Genomic DNA, 14,662 nt, shown 5'->3' with positions numbered 1-14,662 from the left:
TAAGAGTTGGCTTGTGTATCTTGCTGCTCCCCTGTTGGGGGCATATATATTTATAATTGTCATATCCACTTGTTGGATACATCCTTTAAGAATAATATAGTGCCCTTCTGTGTCTCTAACTATAGTCTTTAGTTTAAAATCCAATCTATCTAATATGAGAATTGCTACCCCAGCTTTCTTTTGAGGTCCATTGGCATGAAAGATGGTACTCCATCCCTTTACTTTCAGTCTGAATGTATCTTTGGGTTCAAAATGAGTCTCTTGTAGACAGCAAATGGATGGGTCATGTCTTTTTATCCAATCTGCAACCCTGTGGCGTTTATGGGAGCATTTAAGCCATTCACATTGAGACTGATTATTGAGAGATATGATTTTAATGATGTCATGTTGCCAGTAAAGTCTTTGTTTGTATGGGTTGTGACTTTCTGTTCTGTATCACTCTTGGGGCCTTCTTACCTTTATAGAACCCCCCGTAATATCTCCTGTAGGGCTGGTTTCGTGGTTACGAAATTGGTTAATGACTGGCGATTCTGAAAGGTCTTTATCTCTCCATCAATTCTGAATGACAGCCTTGCTGGATAAAGGATCTTTGGCTGCATGTTTTTCTCTGAAAGAACTTTGAAAATGCCCCCCCAACCCCTTCTCTCATTCCAGGTCTGTGTAGACAGGTCTGACGTAATTCTGATACCTTTGCCTTGGTACGTGAGAAATTTCTTTGCCCTGGCCGCTTTCAGTACTGTATCCTTGGATCTAATATTTGCGAATTGCACTATGACATGACGTGGTGTAGGTTTGTCATGGTTGAGCTTGGGAGGGGTCCTCTCTGCCTCTTGGACACGAATGTTTGTTTCCCTCACTAGATTAGGGAAGTTTTCAGCTACAATTTGTTCAAATATCTCTTCTAGACCTCTGTTTTTCTCCACCCCACTCGGGATGCCGATGATTCTGAGCTATTGATCGATCGTTTCATTGAGTCAGTAATCTCCGTAACCTACATGTGGTGTGGATTTTTAAGTCAAGCTTCTATTTTAGCTTTTCTTCTACTAACCCATCCTCCACCCGCTGGATACGCTTCTTCTGCCTCATTTACCCTGGCTGTCAGAGCCTCTAGTTTTCACTGCATTTGGCTCATAGAATTTTTAATTTCTGCCAGATTCGCTCTCATTTCCGCCCTTAGAGATACTATATTCTCATTAACATTTTTGTTAATACTTTTTTCAAGTCTGCACATCATCCTGACCACTGTTACTCTGAATTCCATTTCTGATAATTTGGTTACATCCATATCCATTAGTTCTGTGGCAGAGGCCACAGACTCATTGTCTTTTCTTTGCTGGGGGGGAACTTCTCCTTCTAGTCATTCTGATGAGGAGAGGTTGTGGGGTTGTCCAGAGCCCAAATTATTGACCAGGACCCAGGCCGTGCACCCTTGTTCTATAGGGATCTTAGGGATGTGGGCTTCTCGATTTTTCAGCCTGCCTTCTGGGGGAGGGGCCTGCCTCGCTGATACTCAGGCAGCCCTGTGTGGGTAGAGTCTCCGTGTCCCCTGCGAGGGGGGATGGGGATGGGCACTCTCTGAGCCGGTATTTCCAGGCTTTTGTTCTCTCGGCTTTCCTGGCGGTTTGCTGTGCCTCTTCTGAGAGCCTTCCTGAGCAGCAGCGGCCGATCTCAGCCTCTGTCGCAGAACAGAGGGATTGCGGCCCGTTCTCTACTAATGTTCTGGCCACTTTAATCCTGTTACTGTTGGTGCTGCTCAACCCTGCAGTCTCCGGGATGTGCGCCCACACCCGGGCGTCCCAGCCTCACTTCCAGGGCCGCGCGTTCTCGTCCTTTGTGTTTCTACGCGTCTGGCCGCCCCGCGCGCTCCCGGAGCTCCCGGTCTCAGTCTGGATCCAGTGAGCGCATCAGAGTTCCGTGAAAAGTCTGGTGGCGCGCGCACCCGGCTCACGGTCTCAGTCTGCTGTTTTGCGGGTGCCGTCTGCGAGTCCGCCCGCTCCCCCGTGCAAGTGGCTACCGCTTCCCGGCGCCCGAACGCGGCGGTCTCCCCTCTTCCGTTTATCTTCCGATATCTGTGCACGGTTTCACGGCTCCCCGCTTCATATCTCAATACTCAGCGCTGGAGATGTTCATTTGTAGAGATCCAGATGCGTCTTCCTGCGTCTCAGGTTGGTTCCGTGGTTGTTTAGGCTGGTCTGGTACCTATCCAGCTCGACTCAGGGGACCGGCTGAAAAAGGGGTCCCCTACTCCTCCACCATCTTAACCCCTCCCTCCCAAAATATCTTTATTTTATCCTCACTTGATTGATGATTTAACTAAGCATAAGATCAAAAGTCGTGTTGCCTCATAACTTAGCAGACATTGCTGCCTGGTTTTCTGGCAGTCTCTTAACAGTCTGATTCTTGTTGATAACTCCACTTTTTTCTCTAGAAGCTTTGAGGAGTTTCTCTTTATCATTGGAGTTCTGAAATATCAATCATAGTTGTCTAGAAGTGTTTCTTTTCTCTTTTCCCCCTCATCTGTGGACCCTCAGTTGGCTTTTCTGTGAGAATCCTTGCCCTATTTTGGGTCAGGGAAATTTTGTTTGAGTCATTCTTTGATTTTTTTTTTCTTCTCCTCCATTATCTCTTTGTTATCAGTTAGGGATTATAACTGCAATAAGAATTTTGACTAAACATTGGCTTTACCAATTAGGGGTTTATTTTTTCTCATGAAACAAATCCAGGTGAGTAGTTGCCAGCATTGACTTGGTGATCCAAGGACGTCAAGGCTGAGGCTTTTCTTCAGGGTCACAAAGCGTCTGCTGCAGCTCTAAGATCACATCATCATTCCAGGCAGGGAGAAAAAGGAAACAACAAAGAGAAAAAGACATAGCCTGTATTAGGAAAGTATAGCTTTCCCAGAAATCCCCAACAGACTGCCACTTGTGTGACATCAACCTCCCCCCCTTTAAGGAAGGCCAGGAAGTGTAGTTTTTACGTTGGACACATTGACACTATAACGTTAGGTCTGCTGGGAAGGGCAACAAGGAGAGTGGCTATTAACCAGCAGCATCTGTTACCCTGTTTTCCATTGTATTAAACGTGTTCTGTGCTTGTTCCCTGTGGCTCTGACGTTGCATCTCACGTATTCCCCCTCCTTGTCTTTTTGCTGTACATTCAGGGACATAGCCTCTCCATGTCTCTGACTCTTGAAGTTTTGTTCTGCCTTCCAGAATTACCTTTGCCTTCCTCTGTAAAGGGCCTAGTGAATATTTTAAGCTTTGTGGCTTCATATAGTCCCTATTGCAGCTACTTTAAAGTTCTAGTGTGAAAGTTTTGTAGGCAATGTGTAACAAGTGGTCATGGCTGTGTTCCAGTAAAACTTTATTTACAAGAAAAGCAGAGGATGAATTTGGCCCACGGGCCAGGATTTGTAGACCTCTGCAGACTGGCTCCAGTGACGTATATTCCGTCTCGGCGGCCTCCAGATTGCGTTGTTGGTCCCCGAGTCCACATCACCTAGTCAAGTCCCAGGTTCCTAGGAGAAGGAATCTGGTCGGCACACACACACGCACGCACGCACACACACACACACACTTCCTTCGGGGTGGAGCAGGGGCTGTGGACAGTCTCTTCTGAGAGGAGGGCAGGGGGCAGCTCTTAGAGAAGAAAGGCCTGGGGCTGGGTATGTAACCCCAAGACCCAGGAAGATCACTGTTCAGTCTGCTTTTCTCTCTTATAATTTGAGTTTTTTACATATTATTTTTACATATTAACCCATTTTGTAGAATTAAATGTATTTAAGTGTGAAATCTAGGAGCAACTACCTGTAGTGCCATGTCAAATGCACGCTTTGCCGGGCAGTGACTGTTTAGATGCCTGTCGTTTCAGTCACATAGTAACCGTGGGGTTGACACCTGTGCTGTCTCACTTCCTTTTGTGTGCAGGAGATCTGTCACAACCTGGGAGTCTGCTACATTTACCTGAAGCAGTTCACTAAGGTACCGTGTGGGAATGGCGGTGGCGGTTGGGCGCCGGCTGGGGAGCCCCCTGAGGGGCCGCTTGTTGCAGGGGCGCCATCGCTCGTGGTGTAGGGTTCCTGAGAAGCGCTTGTGGGGATTCTGGCAGCAAAAATTGAAAGTGCCAGACATTTATCCCCATATTTATTCTCATTTTTCATCCATCTGCTTTTTTTCTGTTTTTTTTTTTCTTTTTCTTTTCTGATTTTAGCAAGAAAATGACGAACTCTAGAAATATTATGAGGGAATGGCAGTCGAGTTGCTTCTCTCCCCTCTTCTCTCCCGTCCTCGGTGTCATTTTCTAGTATAGAAACAAATGTTCAGTAAAACTTAAATATCAAAAAGTGAACCCTTCGGTCTTGAAAGTGTAATCACGACTGTGTGAGCTGTCTTATGGTCTGATGGCAACTGATTATAGTTTTTAAGGTTACTGGAAATGAATTTAAGTTTTAAGTGGATTTGATTTCTGACAGTTACCGTTTTTAATGTTATTTTCCATGTAAGAACTTACATTTTTAGTGGGTCTCCTTAGGTTTCCTGGGCAGATCTATAGTGTTTTATGCTTGCTTAGGAGAGTTTTCTCCTCAGAGAATATTCCACGCAAGTGCATTTCTATTCATAGGATTATTCTGAGCCAAGGGAGAGGTGGGATTGGTCTTTGGCCAGAGCTGTACTGAGGAGAATTATATTTAGATTTTACTGTAAAGCTAACAAACAGAACAAATATAATACTTGACATTGATGTAAATACTTGAGTCAATGAATGACTTAAAGCCCTTTTGATCATCGATTAGGATAAAGCTCTTCTAGAGCAAGGAGTTTGTTCTGTTAGCGCTGGTATCCTGAGTACCTAGAACAATAGGTACTCAATGGATACGTGCGGAGTGAATAAACGAGAACAGTCCATTCATTCTTTATCAAAATATTGGTGAGGAAAATGAGGTCCACCCCAGGGAAGGTTGTGCGGTTGGTCAGCGGTGCAGCTGGGATCGAGTCCAGGGCAATGCTGTATTCTGTACTATGACACTCCTTTGAATTATGAAGTATGAGTCATGGGTATGAATATCAAGAAGCAGAAGACACTCAGAAAGGTTAATCATCTTGTATAAAAAACTCTCCCATGTGGCTCCAGAGGCAGACACCTCACGTTGCAGCTCTCCTGTCAGCAAGCAGTTTCGGTGTGTTTTAGTGTTTTTGGGTGGTGGGGGCTGTTTGCTGAGATGTCCTGCTCCTGCCTGAGCACCGCGGGAGTTCTGTCTTTACGAAAGCTACACCAAGCCATTGTCCTTTCATGGTAGTGATGTGGTTCTCTTTACTCCATCAATCTTGTTAGGCACAAGACCAGCTGCACAACGCACTCCATCTTAACAGGCATGATTTGACTTATATAATGCTGGGGAAGATCCATTTGCTGGAGGGAGACCTGGACAAGGCCATTGAAATCTACAAGAAAGCAGTGGAGTAAGTATGTCTGTTTTCTTGAAGGCGATGAGAAAATAAATGGGAAAGACATAGGAACCCCTAAGCTTAAGGCTGATTACGGATTACCGTGACGATTACTAGTTGTGTGAGTTAGAGTAAAGCTCAAGCTAAGGTTAGAAGCTCCCAGTGGCTGGCTTCCATAAGGAAGACCGTGTTTCTCACCTGTCAGTATGGCTGGAGGAAGGAGCGGATAGATTTTGGAGTCAGCTGGTAGACTGCCATTGTGGTTTTAAACTTTACAGCAGATCTTGTTTCCAGAGACATTGGGGCCAGAAATCTTCTGATTCTTTAATAAACGTGTGGCCTTTATTAGCCTGAGACCAATATCTTGTTTTTTTAAAACGTCATTAGGGTAGGCCAAACACCTGTTGATAATGGAACTGACTGGCTTTCCCGGGATGGTGTTCCATGTTTCTTCTCTAGGGACACATACTAAAGTTGTCTTTTTTGTGTAGGGTCTTGTTTGTTTTAAGTGGGATAGCTGTAGCAAAATGTCTCATTGTTACTTAACAGGATGTGTGGCCACAGTGTAATTAGTCTGATAATTAGTCTCTGAAATAAACTTAGATTTTTGTTAATTACCTTTGTCTTTTACCACATCTGTCACTTTTCTGGTTATACTAGTCACAACGCTTTTCTGAATTTTCTTCAACCACATTTTGTGTCTAAAAGGACATAAAAATCCCTTGGTTTGAGGCACGTGGGTGGCTCAGTCGGTTAACTCATGATTTCTGCTCAGGTCATGATCTCAGGATTGTGAGATCAAGTCTCTTGTTGGGCTCCGCACTCGGTGGGGAGTCTGCTTGAGAGTCTCTGTCCCTCTACTAACCCTCCCCACTTCATGCTCCCCCCCCCCCGCTAAAATAAATAAATAAATCTTTAAAAAAAATCCCTTCATTTGTTAAGCTACAAAAGACTTGTCAGCAAGCGGCTAAGTTTATAGGGACAAGTGGGAAGGAGCCCATGTAGCATATTTTAAGCTTCTGTGGTGCTGGGTGGAAGCCTTGATCCCTGACTTCTGCCTTTTAAAGTTGTCACTTTGAGATTAGCTCACAGAAATCTGGAGGGTCACATCCTTCCAGGGGCTCATCAAGGACTTAAGTCAATAAAATTCCCAAGGGAAAAAGGGGACAGCGAGCATTTGGAACCTCACTGAGAATGGAGACCATTGTTTATGACCCATTGCTTTGGAGATGGTAGTCATGATTTGGTGGGGGCCCAGGGGGATGCCACCAGAATCAGGGAAGTCACGTGATTGGTTTATGAGAGGGAGGTGATCAAAGTGGATATTTACGGTTGAACTGAGTAAGCTCTGTTTGGCCAGCTCAGGCTTCCCCTGCCTGGGGCTTTGGTCCCTCTGGTTCTGGTCTCCCCATAGGTAACCAGTGCCCCACTCATTCCTTAGAAGCGGGAGACGCTGTTCCTTGCCTTTTGGCATTTTCACTGATGAAACTGCCGATGACCCTACAGACAGAACATCTCAGTTCAGTGTTGCTTGGGTTTTGTGACAAAGGCAAGGATCAGTGAGGGATTGGGAAAGCAGATAATCTTTTACTTAAGTCAGTGTTTACTCCCCAAAGCCAATGGCTTTTTCCCCGAGCCCGTATGTGTCTTCCTTCTTTTTTTAGTTTGGCTATTTAGTATGGCTTTTTGTTTAATGTGGAGAGCAGAGCATGAGGGCCGCTGGGATCCTAAACAGGAAACTCTGCTGGCATTGTCCATACAGTGAGACCAGAAAAACAAAACAAAACCACCCCACAAACCTACGCGAGGGAACTGGCCACAACTGTGTGTTTTAGATGGACTTGATTTATGGAGTGTCCATCTTTAATTGTCTCTGTATAATCAGGACAGTCACACAGAATATTCCGTAGGTGGTTCTTAGGACTTTGGCCCTAAGGAAGGGTCCTGACAAAGGAGTCTGGATTCTAAGTCCCATTTCCTTTGTGCTGAGCAATCCAACCTGTAGCCAGGGTTGAGAAGACCGACTTTTGAAGGAAATTCCCAAATCACCTTCAGGAATTCTCACGGGTGTCTCCAGGGGCTGCACGAGGGCGGGCCCGCAGGCAGGGGTCTCGGTGTCTCACACACATTTTGTTTCCCTCTGAGCGCTCTGTGCGGGGCTCTGTGTTGCAGGTTCTCGCCAGAAAACACGGAACTTCTCACAACTTTAGGACTACTCTACTTACAGGTAATGAGCACTGTCCTCACTCAGGCACTGAGGTTGGCAATGCTTTTGGGTTTGTATGGAGTGTGGCGTCCCTGCACTTTGATTTTACTCTATCACATTCTACTAAAGGTCACAGGAAGCAGGTGAACCTTACTTTCTGCATTCAATATTCTTTGTCTGCCAAAGGAATGTATTTTCTGCATTCGAATCAGGCATATAAGTCTGTTCGAGGCTACTGCAGTTCTCATTCTTACCCATTTAAGGAAGGGGCAGATACGGGAGATAATTGGTGGGGGCTGGCTTCGTGTTGCTGCGGGAGAAGCTGTGAGGCAGGTGGGCACGGGCAGGCCTGGGGCGGAGGCCGTTTCTGTAGCTACCTCTTCCCAGCCCGGTCCTACAGGAAAGAGAAGGCAGAGCCAGAGCGTGGTCTAGAATACGAAGTCTCCTTTCCGCTCCACGTTTCCCCGCGTGTGAATGGCTTTCTTTTAGTGCCTCCACTTCTCTATACCAGCCTGCGGGCCCCCTGAGGCTCTCTCCCTGTCCCACCCCCTGACAAACTCATTCCCTGCTCAGCTGGTCCACCAGCTCTGCCTCTAGGGTGGCCTTTCTGTCTCTTGTTTTTCTTGAAAAGGAATCAGGAGCTTAACCCTGGGCCTTCCTGGGCTTTGGCTTGGAGGCTGGCCCCTGGGCAGGATGCTTACCAGCCCATTTCCTGCCAAGGAGGCCTGAGTGGGAACCGCAGAGTGTGCCAGAGGCGGGTCGGGCAAACAGATACTTGGACCTTCAGGGGACAAATCAACAAATATGGGGATTTTTTGTGTTCTTTTTTTTTTATCTCGTATCTGTAGCTCTTTTTTTGTCGGGACAACCAGAAAGCCCAGGTGTTTCTGTTCACGGTGTGGTTGGCCAGACTCCTTAACTGCTGTCTCCCCCTGATGTAATTCTCTGGTTTGCTTTTTCTCCAAGCTCGGCATTTACCAGAAGGCATTTGAACACCTTGGAAATGCACTGACTTATGACCCTACCAACTACAAGGTATCGTAGGCTGTCAAATCCCAGAGCCTTCACACAGACGCTCCCACCGCTGCCTGAGGTGACCTGGCCCTAGAAAGCACTGTGGATACCTAAGAAATTACCTTTTTCTTAGAAAAATTATAAACAGACATGGCCCTTCTTATCTGAATGTATTGTAAAGTGCTAGCGTTCTGCTTCTTATTTTCTACAAGTGCACATCTGCTGTCACAGGCCTGTCACACAGTGACATTGTCGCGCCGGTGAAGGTCCGTGTGTTACTCTGGAAATGAACAAAGCCTCTACAACTACTGTCCGAGGAGATTCTGGTGAAGTGACTGCTGGGTTCTTAATGAATTTGCGAGGACAACTCTTGTCCAGATAGAACTTTGGGGCTGAGATCGTGGAGTGGATGAATGTCACGGAGGGAGAGGCAGCAAAACAGGCTTTGACGAAGGGTGCGGGCCTGGTCCTGTCGCTTCTGTCACGGGAGGCGTGTTAGGCTGATTCCGCCAGCTCCCGCCTGGGCGCCCTTCCTCGGAGAAATGAGAGGGCTGGACTGCGGAGGCCTCAAGCCTGGGTGGTGCCAGAAGGAGCTGGACCTTAAGTGGCCAAAGACAGCAGTTTCTGGGTTATCTGGAGCACTTGGGGTACCAAGTAGGGCCATGGGGGAACAGATACAAGGCTGTTTTTTTACTGAAAGGGCCTTGACTCTGAAAAATTGACTTCCTGGACTAGAAGTAGGAAACAAATGAGCCAGGGGAAGTCACTGACATTGTATCTTTTCTTTTTCTGTACTGTGCCAGAGAAAGCCACAGTGGGCGCGGGGACATTCCTCCCGAGCGTTTGTTCCGAGAGCTCGAATATATTTTCTGTGGCCCGGAAGAAGTGTGTATGTCCTGTCCGTGCCGACGGGCCTGCTGAGTGCACAGAATGGCCGCTTCACTGCGACAGCCTTCGGGGAATGGCTTAGTTACCAGTTTTTCATGTCCTGTGTTTTCAGGCCATCTTGGCAGCAGGCAGCATGATGCAGACCCACGGGGACTTTGATGTTGCCCTCACCAAGTACAGAGTTGTAGCTTGTGCCGTTCCAGAAAGTCCTCCGCTCTGGAATAACATTGGAATGTGTTTCTTCGGCAAGAAGAAATACGTGGCAGTGAGCGTCTCCTTATCTTCCTTGTTTGTGTTCACACACGCAGCTCCTGGGGCTGCCAGGCTTGCCCCAGCCACTCATCGAGTGCCCCCTCTCCCCTGCAGGCTATCAGCTGCCTGAAGCGAGCCAACTACTTGGCTCCCTTCGATTGGAAGATTCTGTATAATTTGGGCCTTGTCCACCTGACCATGCAGCAGTACGCGTCGGCTTTCCATTTCCTCAGCGCAGCCATCAACCTCCAGCCGAAGATGGGGGAGCTCTACATGCTTTTGGCTGGTAAGAGACATTGGTGGGGAGAGCCCCTCTGTAGTCTGTGATGACGGAAAATGATCTAGAATCATATGAGGCCAGGGTTTAAATGTGCCGTAGAAGCCATTGCCTCGCAGATCCCCCAGGAACCTCGGTGAGTGTCCTGGAGCTTGCAAAAGAACACAGGATATCTGGTTGCTTCTAGCTTGGGGGAGTTTCACTCAGAGACCAACAGGTTAAATCAAGATCGTCCCTAGTTCATCTTTTACCAGTTGTTTTCCCTGACTTGACAATTTATTTACAAATGTATAGAGAGAGGGAGAAAAAAAGAGAAAGAGTCCAACTAAGTTCCAGATACCATTGAGTGTTAAGAGCTTGGGCTTTAGAAGTGTCCTCCCTCCACTACGTACTGGGTAGATCTCAGAGTAGAGAGGGAGGATTACGTAATTAAATACCAATGAGTATTAGCTACTGGTTTTGTTGTCATGACATAATTGGTCTATTATTAATGTGAGTGTTACTATAACATGAAAGTACTAACTAATATTCTTTCTGGGGATATTTCTCCACATACTAGACTACTAAGTGTAAGCCCGAAAGCACTTTCCATATTCTCACGGACAGTGTGGTCTCCAGGTGGGCTTTTTAAAATCATTATTGTGGGGTTCTTATTTCTAAGAGGAAGGCTGCAAAAGCAAATTGAATGGTGGTTCGCTGGGGGCTGCCCCAATACGAAGTGAGCTCGTTCTGATGGGGACGCAGGAACGGGGACACCTGCGCCTCCTCTGAGGCATGAGCGGCATTTCTGACTTCACAAAGTGGAGGTGGCCTTCACACTGCATTTTGAAGGCTTAACTGGAGTTCGCCGGCATAGCGTGGCCGAGGAGCAGGCAAAGGCCTGCAGCCCGGACCGGCAGCCGCGGGTGGAGAGCAGTGGGGGGTGGTCAGGAGAGATGGTCTGGGATGGCACGAGTGGAATAAAGAACTCTGGTCTTTATTCTAGAGGCCGAGGTTTTCCAGCTGTATTCCTAGATCTCTTTCGTGTCCGGTGGAAGTGAACGCATGACTGGTGGGCAGGTGGAGTGGGCCTGGCTTCCAGACAGCTCTGTTTTGCTTGGTTTTATAGAACAGGCTTCCAGAAAATCCTGATTGAAAAGGAGACCGTGTTCTGTTGCTAAACAAGTGAAGGATCAGGGTTATGGGTAATGGAGAACCGCTGAGGATTCTTAAGTCAGTGGTGACACGGTCCGATTTGTTTGTAAGTCAGGGCGACCCCTGGCAGCTTTGTGGCAAGTGGATGGAGGCAGGTGGGGACATTGCTGTGGGGATAAAAGCAAGCAAGCCTGAAACAACTTGCACCTGAACGACAGCAGTGTCAGAAAAGAGAGCACAAGAAGCAGGATCCGCGGCTGACCGTGGGGAGGGGCCGCGGGAGCCGATGACAGGGGCATCGAGGCCGAGCGACTGTCTCCGTAGCTCCAGGAGCTGAGAGGGCAGAGGAGGACTTCAGTTTGGGGACTGGATGAACGGTGGTCTTGAAACATTCCTTCTGTGTTCTACGCTGGACTCTCCAGCCGCGGGGCCCCCTTTCTTTGTTGCAGTGGCTCTGACCAATCTGGAAGATCCCGAGAACGCCAAGAGAGCCTACGCAGAAGCCGTGCGCCTGGACAAGTAAGCCGCTCTGTTGGGAGTGGCGGTGGGGCGGGCTGGACTCCCCAAAACCACCAGATGGCGCCACAGCCCCACTGTTGCTGTCCGAGGCCTACCTGTGGAAAGGATGTGGGCCCTCAGCTCCCGTGCGTGGCTCCCGTGCGTGGCTCAGCTGGAACAGACACGGGCCCTTCAGCCCGGGGTTTAGCAGTCAGGGGGCCAGAGGAGGGGCTGGCAGCGGGCTTGGGTTGCCGACAGCCACGGGCTGGCTGGAACAGCAGATGGGACTCGCTTCGTTTAAGATAAACTTAATTCTCCTGGGATGAATTCCACGGCGTCTGCCGGGAGGCAGGCTAGGGATCCCCTTCGCGAGCCTGCCCCGACGGCCCCGTCGAGGGCTGGGATGTCAGACTTGCCCCCACGAGCTCCTGCTTGGCTTGACCTCTGCTTCTCCAGAGGTCCGCAGAGCATGTGCTCTCACCTTGCTGGAGAACGGAGAAGTTTCTGTTTAACCAGCTTTGGTTTTTGTGCACTGAGAAGGATTTCTGAATGAGCGCGGGTTGCAAAGCCCACGCCCCACAGAATCCGTTTGCCGCAGGTGTAACCCGTTAGTCAACCTGAACTACGCTGTGCTGCTGTACAACCAGGGCGAGAGGAAGGGCGCCCTGGCCCAGTACCAGGAGATGGAGAGGAAGGTCAGCCTGCTCAAGGACAGCAGCTCTCTGGAATTCGACTCGGAGGTGTGTCTTTTATTAGGTCCCGGGAGGCTGTCCGGGGACTTTTGAGTCAAGCCCAAATAATCCAGATACAAAGTATTCTAAAGGTTCGTGCCTGTTTTGGCTTTGATGTTCCTGGCAGCAGGAAATCTTCGGTTAGTAACAGCCTGAGGAAAATCTTTCCTAGAAGAAAATAGGGGAAAGTCAGGCTGACTTACGTTATTGATATAATACAACTGAGTTGAGGTCTCTTTGCAGCTTCCTCCCGCTTCTCCTCACGTGGGGAAGGCCGGAGGGTAGCCCTGTAACGCACCACACTTGAATCGTGGGGTTCTGAGATCCTGTGTGCGTGCCCTTGCCGTCCACGAAGGGGACTCTGTCTTCTCTGCTGTTGGAGAATGATTTCCTTGCAGTAAATACTAACTCTCTCACATACCAGTACCGGCAGACATGATTTTGGCTAAACTCCCAGGTGGAAGGCCTGGGAAGAAGTGGGTAGGTTTGTCTCTGCCAGTGACATCTGTGACTCTTTTTTTCTTCCCATGTGGGCACAAGATGGTAGAGATGGCCCAGAAACTGGGAGCTGCCCTCCAGGTCGGGGAGGCACTGGTCTGGACGAAACCAGTTAAAGATACCAAGTCAAAGCACCGGACCACTTCAACCAGCAAAGCTGCCGGTTTCCAGCAGCCTCTGGGCTCTAATCAAGCCCTGGGACAGGCGATGTCTTCCGCGGCCGCACACAGGAAGCTCCCCTCAGGTAGGGGGCTACACACAGCTCCACGGAGTCGTCGGTACACGCGCACGCGCCCCAGAGAGGTGACGGCTTTAAGTGAGGCTTACACTTTTCCCACTCAGAACACATCGAAGTAGTGTTTCCTGGAAGGGGAAACAAGCCATATGTTGGCCTAAGCGGCACTTGCTTTCTTAAGGCAAGTTGTGCAGGAGGGAACAGCTACTGGCAGGCTTAGGTGAGTGGTTAAAGTGCGGGGGCCTTACCCTGTTCGGGTTTAGCGATCCACGACAGTGCCTTCTGTTGCGATAAAGCAGGGAGAATTAAAGCAAGGCTGCCTAAGTCAGCATGGGGCAGGTAATCGAGGATTTTTTTCAGTGAGTCACTGAAGGCAAACTGGACTGTTGCTTTAAGTCTAACTTCATAGCTGCAAAAACAGGCCACAGTCCCAGTGATCCTAGAAGATGCGAGGTTTCTTTTTGAAATCTGACACTAAAAATAATGATTTCTTCCAGCATCGTGGAACTGAGAACTCACACTGTTTGTTCTGTTACCAGGTGCAGGGACGTCCCAGCTCACAAAGCCGCCATCTCTGCTTCCGGAGCCGGAGCCCACCGCGGAAGCACATCCGGCCGAAGCCTCGGCACAAATAAGAGAAAATAGGAGTAGGATGACCCCAGAGTAGGGGTGTCTTTGGTGAGGATGTAGCAGATTAGGAAAGGTCATGTGACAAGGAGGCCAGCGTGTTCCTTGGGAACCAAGGGACACAGGATGTGTTACGATCGCAAGGAGCTGCGGCCGATGCGGCCTCCCGCTAGCCCATCAGCCCGGACAGGAGAGGCCCCGACAGGCCCTTTAAGCTTAAGTGCGAGGCTCGTGGCTCTGGTCTGTAGCTCCAGGAACCAGTCGGGCACATGATGCTGTTTGCTTCTGAAATGACTTTCACCTCCTGGATGACTGACCCCTTCCTCTGTGGAAGGAAAGTCTGCACGACCTCTGCTCCGGAGTCCTGCTACGATGAAGCCTTGGCTTAGCGGAGGCGACCCGCAGGCTGTGGGGCTTGTCAGCCCCGAAGGCAAACACAAATCTTGGATTAGTAATCCAGCTCTAACAGTCTACATTTAAGGGCGAAAATGATGAAAAAAACCTCTCTAAATTGAGGCCCAGCCTGTTGGATATTCCGGCTGCATCTGTCCAAGGGAATCCAGAACGAGTCCTGTATCTTGTTCTTGAGACGTGAGAGCGTACGTAGAGCCAGATCATGTCAGTATGATGAGAGGTGGGGGTGAAGGGCTGGGCTGGTATCAGCACCAAGGATGAAAAGGAAAAACAAAAGAGCTGTTTAATTTTATGTAAAACAATCAGTGATGCCCGTGGCCAGATGCTCTCAGTACGTCACCTATATGTCCTTTTTAGAATGAAGATTATGTGTCGTCATCCCTTTGGGGAAGGTTTTACTTAGGTGTAAAAAGAAGAGATCACAATAAAACCTTTTTAAAAGAA

General features: G+C 48.6%; 1 protein-coding gene and 1 long non-coding RNA gene across 4 annotated transcripts in view; one reads left to right on the top strand and one right to left on the bottom strand.

The window, feature by feature from the left end:
• The window catches only part of BBS4 (Bardet-Biedl syndrome 4), a 109,417-nt gene extending 94,755 nt beyond the window's left edge, over positions 1 to 14,662 (top strand). For all 3 annotated transcript variants that reach the window (XM_008708516.2, XM_008708515.2, XM_040643018.1), the window contains 10 exons: positions 3,927 to 3,980; positions 5,332 to 5,459; positions 7,617 to 7,671; positions 8,617 to 8,685; positions 9,665 to 9,817; positions 9,919 to 10,090; positions 11,665 to 11,734; positions 12,312 to 12,453; positions 12,985 to 13,186; positions 13,717 to 14,662. In XM_008708516.2, the coding sequence (XP_008706738.1) occupies positions 3,927 to 3,980; positions 5,332 to 5,459; positions 7,617 to 7,671; positions 8,617 to 8,685; positions 9,665 to 9,817; positions 9,919 to 10,090; positions 11,665 to 11,734; positions 12,312 to 12,453; positions 12,985 to 13,186; positions 13,717 to 13,844 (1,173 nt within the window). In that variant the 3' untranslated portion in view covers positions 13,845 to 14,662. The remainder of the gene's footprint in view (positions 1 to 3,926; positions 3,981 to 5,331; positions 5,460 to 7,616; positions 7,672 to 8,616; positions 8,686 to 9,664; positions 9,818 to 9,918; positions 10,091 to 11,664; positions 11,735 to 12,311; positions 12,454 to 12,984; positions 13,187 to 13,716) is intronic.
• LOC121105542 lies at positions 2,676 to 8,609 on the bottom strand. Its single transcript, XR_005838128.1, has 2 exons — positions 7,905 to 8,609; positions 2,676 to 2,809 (listed from the first exon to the last, which is right to left on the bottom strand). It is a non-coding gene; the product is annotated as an uncharacterized LOC121105542 (long non-coding RNA).

This window comes from Ursus maritimus, unplaced genomic scaffold (assembly GCF_017311325.1).
Source record: "Ursus maritimus isolate PB19 unplaced genomic scaffold, ASM1731132v1 scaffold_27, whole genome shotgun sequence".
Lineage (NCBI taxonomy): Eukaryota > Metazoa > Chordata > Mammalia > Carnivora > Ursidae > Ursus > Ursus maritimus.
This window is presented reverse-complemented; position numbering and strand designations above follow the sequence as displayed.